At 33.4% G+C, this 6,606-nt stretch overlaps 1 protein-coding gene across 1 annotated transcript; it reads right to left on the bottom strand.

Moving 5' to 3' along the window:
* Window positions 1-1,911: 1,911 nt before the first annotated feature.
* On the bottom strand, window positions 1,912-5,687 carry LOC128225880 (uncharacterized). Its single transcript, XM_052935779.1, has 5 exons — window positions 5,589-5,687; window positions 4,285-4,348; window positions 3,518-3,751; window positions 3,119-3,343; window positions 1,912-2,093 (listed from the first exon to the last, which is right to left on the bottom strand). The coding sequence occupies exons 1-5, from the start codon at window positions 5,601-5,603 to the stop codon at window positions 1,912-1,914; spliced, it is 720 nt and encodes a 239-aa protein (XP_052791739.1). The 5' UTR covers window positions 5,604-5,687.
* Window positions 5,688-6,606: the final 919 nt, after the last annotated feature.

Here is a 6,606-nt window from a genome sequence, read left to right as displayed (position 1 = left end):
ATATTCTGGTGTTGATTTTGAAAAAAAAATAGTTCAATACTTTAAAAAATAAGTTTTTTTTAAAGAAGTCTATGACCTTCGTGAACAGCCCTCATTCATTCCATTTTGTGCATAAAATAGAGTCATGTTTTCTCATAAAATTATGGATCCCTACTACGAATAGGGGAAATCTGCTTACCTCTGTATCAGTATCTCTGAATTCTGGTGTATATCTGTTCGCCCCACCATAGCTGACAGGAGTCTTAAAACTGCATTAAAAGGCAATGTCATATTCTTAGTTTTATTGCAAGAACTATTACACACAATTAAAACTAAATCGTCAATGGATTTAGTGAATAACGATTAAAAATGACAATTCAATAACTATTACACACAATAACAACTTAATATTCAATTGATCTAATAAATAACGATTAAAAATAACAATGTTATATATATATATATATATATATATATATATATATATATATATATATATATATATATATATATATATATATATATATATATATATATATATATATATATATGGTTCGATGGAAGGTTTAAACAAATAGTTACCATTTTTGCGTTTTTATTACAATGACCGCAATAAGTATAACGACTACAAATGACAGGACGCCAACTGCCGCAACATATCCTTTGTATCGTCTTTCATATTCCTGAAGTTTTTCATAGGCACTGTGTTCCCCGTTGACCGCTATAATTTAAAAAAAAACAAACACACAGTTGAGCAACAAGCAGCAAAGTATCATCATACATTACCTCATGCTTGCTATTTCTTGGGTACGTTAACCTTCTTTTGTGCGATAGTTAATTTCCCGTGATTGATCATGGTAATATCAAATGAGGTTGACATCTTGAATATATTAGTATATGAAAAAGTAGTACCGTTAATATGTGACACTAGAGATCATCAGATAACTTAATGGGAGGAAAATCATGCACTTACCTTTATGACAACTGGGTTCATGCAAGTCGTTAAAACACTTTGAATGCATTCAAAGGGAGCTATATAAGTATATACCTAATACATATATGACAACTGGGTCTTTGCTAATCGTTCGAACACTTTAAAGCAGTAACAGGGAGTTATATAAGTATATACTTAATACCTCAATGACAACGTGGTCCTTGCAAGTCGTTAAAACACTTAAAATGCAGTAAAAGGATAGTTATATAAGTATAACCCTTAAAGACAACTGGGTGCTTGCAAATCGTTAGAATAATTTACATGGAAATAAGAATTGAAGGAAAGTTATGTTCACATGGACACCAAAAGCCAGTTATTCGACTTGACCAGGGTGCGCGTTTGCAAACAGTGTTTGGAAAATTATTTACTTCAATTACATTTGCACACTAAACAAATGGGCAGAAATGTATAACAACAGGTTTGTTCATGCCACCCGGGAATACACATTTCACTGATACATGTATCATTGATGGAGTCAAAGACACCGTCGTCACAGCAATGACTTATCGGAGATCATTCTTCAACCGATTTCGTCACCAGAACACATAATTTAGAAGAAATCCACCTAAAGTTTGTGCCAGTTTGATCATAGCAACGTGAAGAGTATAATGTTTAGTATTTTAAATGAAGATGTTTAAGATAAATGATTCTGTATTTAAAAAATCGAACACATAAGATGTGCATTTAGTTAATGATAAACAAACACATGCTTGATTGCTTTTATATTTAAATGTTGACAACAACGTTACAACGGCACAAGACACATCGTAATGTATTCGTTTTTAATACTGTGTACATTTTGCACATAAGGTCATTCATCTGACGGTGATTAAAACAGGTTAATCTGTTCTATTTTTGGAAAAAGTCGAAGGTTAAAGGCTACAACAAAAGTGTTTGGTTACTTAAAAATCATAATAATTATTTGGCTAACAAGAAGTTTAAAAGCAAAATTGTCCAACATGATATTTTAAATATGATTTACCTTTACTACACGAGTCCCCCTGCCATCCCGCAAAACATCCGGGTGTTGAACACTTTCCAGTAACGCTGTCGCAGGGTTGTTTGTCCTTGCACCGACATACATTTGCGCACTTATCTCCGAAGAAACCATTTCCACAATCTGAATTAAAAATCACACCCCATTATTTATTAAAACCATCTCACTAGTATATGCTCTTACTGCAGCAGCCATTATTCATGTACTCTCAAAAGCAAATACAGTTCAATAAGAATGGAAAAGATATTCACTCTAATCAAAACGAAGACTTACTAAGTGAATGGGTCTAATCATACATATAAGTTATCAAAGGAAAGTCTAAATAAAACATCTCAACACCGTTTCAGTCTAGAGTGTCTATGCCTTTACTGTAGCAAGCAATAAGTTTGGACTCACAATTCAAATTTGTCTGAACGAAAAAACAGATGGTAAACTATTATTTTAAGACTACTTAACACGGAGAAAAATTGAAAGGGTCTTGATGTAAACATTTGATTTATCGGCTTTTGACATTTTATCAAACATCATTAAAACCAAAGAAAAAGCGCAAACTACGTTAAAAGAACAACATCATATTACAATGTTGGTGACGTCATTCTTGTTTTAGTCTCAGTTAATTATGACGTGAATTTCCCGACTACAGCTGCTATATGATGAATATTATGTCCTTAACAACCAGATACAAAAAAATAAACAGAAATAGTTTCGTTCCTGTATATTTTATGCGAGTTTCGCAGATTCGGATTTTAAGAAGCGCAAGCCGTGTGGAATTAAAATCTGCAATAATCGATAAAAATCGAATACGACATGGATCAGAACTAATCACTGATAACAATAATATCAAATTCGTTATTCTTTTCGCGTAGTTTCACGCACTTTAATGATTCTTGTTTTAAGTGACGTCAACAAATTACAGCCGTATTGCACTGGAGATGAAAACGGATTGTTGTAACTATGTTTTTTACGATAGAGATTGGGTGCTGATAAATGGGTATATACTAAAAAAATGAAAATATTTATGTTCAAAGGAGGATAACAAAAAAAAATGTTAAATATATTTGCTTTAATAGTAAATAATAACAAACACAGCTTAGAAAATGTTCCAACCAATGCAATCAATGCTAGGCATATGCTTAATATGCTTTTACCGGTATTTAACACTTCCACCTCACATATTGCCATAACCGATGGCCAAGGTCGTCTGAAAACGAGGTACTGTAAAACACGCGTATCTCCGAAGTCCAGCAAGATCCCCTTGAATGGATCGGAGGCATTTATCCAGTCAACATCTTCCCACATGGAAAAGTTTTGGTTAACAAAGTGTGAAGTATTGCTTATTGACAAAAGAATGTTGTTACTTTGACCGGAACTATCTGAAATTATCAAATAAGTAAACTGCATGTGATCAGTTTTTTCGACCGAAAGTCTAGTAGCCTGCGTCATTAAAACACTGGTTACTGTTTTTGAAAAAAAGGCTTGCTCTGTTTAAAATCAGTTATCTATTATAAATAATTTGGAAAACAAATGTATACTTATGTAAAACATACCGAGATCCCGGCCATATATACGCATGTATCTCATCAGCGTTTTCTTGCTAAAGTCGATCTGGAGCCAGGGAGATTCGTTTCCAGCTGTTGCGCTACATGTCTGGCATAGTAAGGCGTCATCAACGTCCAGTTTACGGAGAGTCAAGTTGTTCTTAACATTAGAGGCAAGGCACGTGTCGAACGTGGTTGATTGGTAGACAGCTACGTTCTTATTGTTTGCGATGATGTCATTTCCTGTTAAGAAAATTTGCTTTGCGGTGATTTATAGCGATTGAACAGTGAACGAACAATTTGATGTTTTAACTGTCTTAACATTTTAGTCCGCTGTTATTTCCAAATTAAACGTTGGCGCGCACAGGGCTGTAACATGATTTCAAAGACGCTATTTATGAAATGACGTGACATCCGCATACAAAGTGGCGCGCCTATCGTAAATATCAAAGTTGAATATTTTAAAAAGTTCTACGCCACACGTGAAATATAGTTTTATACGCGGACTCAGTCAAAAATAGAGCGATTTTACACTGAAAAATTAATCCTATATATTTGATCCGTAATGTATGCTGCTCAAATAAGAATGGAATTAAATAAAAAGGCTCTTATTCCGATATTGAGATATGCTGTTACCAAAACTAGCATGGTCTTAATTATGAACACATGTAGCCATATGACACATGAGTTTCGCGAATAATATACCAACAAAAAACAGGAAAATATCAACCGAGGCTCTTATGCAACGTGGCCATTTTGTTAAATAATATTCATACCTGACGAATATGTGATTATTCGGCATAAGCACACACACATGCAAACAGTCCTATGTAGTAATAACTGAAAATAAAAATAACATTTCTCCGTTATTTTTGTCAATATTAAACAAGAGATGTTTGTTGAACATATTTTCCCTCCTTATGGCAGCAAATAATCATGACGCATTCAATGCCAGTGGGATAATTCAAAATTATGACAAACATCCTTCAAGTTTGAGGATAGTAGGCAATTATTGATCAATTAAAAATATTGTTAAAAGAGATGATCAGTTTAAGTTTCCAGAATACGTCCTCCTCTGAAACATGACTGTGGTTTATCTTGTAACTTTGACCTTTGATATGTCGATCTAGAAATAAATTTTTTTTAAAAAAAATGGATTGACAGATTAACAGATCATGACCTACCAACCACGTTTGAGGATCGTAGGTCCAAATGTTCTCTTTAAATTGAGCGGTTAAGAATTTTGTATTTGAAATCAAGGCCACTGCCACCTTTACTGTTGATCGGATGACCTCAAAATCAATAGGGGTCTTAAACCTGTCATGAAAAACCACATTGCTAAGTTTGAGGATATTAGGCTCATGTATTGTTTAGTTTACAATCGGACAGGTTGTGTACAATGTCACCGCAACCATAAAGTTTGACTTTCATATCAATAGGATTCATCTGCATTTTATGATCAACCCCTCTACCATGTTTGAGCACCGCAGACCCAAGCATTATCTACTTACCAATCGGACCATCTTATCGTGTTTAATGTCACTGCGACAGTGAGCTCTGACGTACTGGACTAAAATCAATGGAAACCATCTGCAGTTTATGACCTCTTCATGATCTCTTCCTACCAATTATGAGTGTCATATATGTGCTGGTCATCGAAACCTCCTTAGCAGGTTTGAAATCCTTAGAACAATATTTTATCTACCAACTGACTGACCGATCGACGGACCGACATGTGCAAAGCAATATAACTCAGCTTCTTTGAAGAGAGGCGAAAACATATATGTATAGTCACGTTGGTTTATTAGGACAATAAGCAGAATTATCTTAAAAGATCGATAACCTGTTAACTTTAACACACTCGTACATGTGTATATTATAATCGTTAAACATTATTTAAAGTCACATGTAACGTGTCCAAATGAAATATGATAATTTGACATAGTAAAATATAACGATCTATTAAATATCGCCAAAGCTTTCAAATTTATGTGCACAAATCGCCACCTAATGTTTATAACATTACAAACAATGGAAAATATGTTATAATACCCGAATGTATAAACATATATGTACTTACATTTGCTGATTTCATTTTGTAAACATTATCCCATAACTATACGACGCTATGCAATGAAATGGCTGATATCTGATTATGAAGGTCAGTAATTGTATCTTTTGTTTGATAACTTCCCTCCTTGATAGCGTTGATACGACTTGTTAAACGTGGGTATAAGGGTGCGTTCAGATAAAATATTTTCTCAATTATTATTTTTGGTGAAGTCACTACTTACTGAAACTTAAATTGATTGTGAAAGGCATTTACACATATATAATTAATTATCAAAACGAAATTCATAAATTATCCAAGCAAATTTGTAGAATATGGATAAACGTATAAAAGGATATATGTATATCGGTTGAAAAAGCGCCATTACAAGTAAACATAGACCAATGGATATACATTTTTGCTCCTCAAAATATATATTCCATCCACGGCATTAGGTACCGTTCCGTATAGTTACGAGATCATATATATTATACTTTTGAGGTCACAATGCCATCGAGTAACAAATTAGATACATTCAATACAAATAAAGAATTGTTATCATTATTTCACAAGGAAAATGAAGGAGTAAAACTGCATGCGGTTTTTAAATAAACCCACACAATATCTGACAAAGCAACTGAAACCACTCAGTAAGTCTTTAGATTTAAAAGCATACTTTAATGCGGAAGATCCAAATTCCTTTTATGAACATACATCTGAAACTAGGCGACTAATAATGACTGCTTAAAATGCATGTTCTCATCGAGGGGATAAAACGGACGGTTGCCATAGAGGATTTTTACATTTTGCTCAAGACTTTCTCGTAAAACATGGCTTCGTGATTTTTCGATCCATTTCGTTGTTATATCTCGAACAATATTAAACAACATTCATATATTTTGTATGGTTTCATTATATTTTCATTGCGATTTACTCCATAATCTTTACAAGGATACTTTCATTATTAATCTTATTGAAAACATACTGTTAAACCTTGTTAAGGCGAGCTATACCTGATAATTGTCTTTGAATGTCTTTATCGTACCTC

This window comes from Mya arenaria, chromosome 3 (genome assembly GCF_026914265.1).
Source record: "Mya arenaria isolate MELC-2E11 chromosome 3, ASM2691426v1".
Taxonomy (NCBI): Eukaryota; Metazoa; Mollusca; class Bivalvia; order Myida; family Myidae; genus Mya; species Mya arenaria.
This window is presented reverse-complemented; position numbering and strand designations above follow the sequence as displayed.

Bases quoted from the DNA above. Each gene is read 5' to 3' on its own strand.
- LOC128225880 (XM_052935779.1), bottom strand. The intron at 3,752-4,284 runs GTATGAATATTA...TTTTCTTAACAG, and splicing joins AATAATCACATATTCGTCAG to GAAATGACATCATCGCAAAC. The intron at 2,094-3,118 runs GTAAAAGCATAT...TTTTTAATTCAG, and splicing joins GGTGGAAGTGTTAAATACCG to ATTGTGGAAATGGTTTCTTC.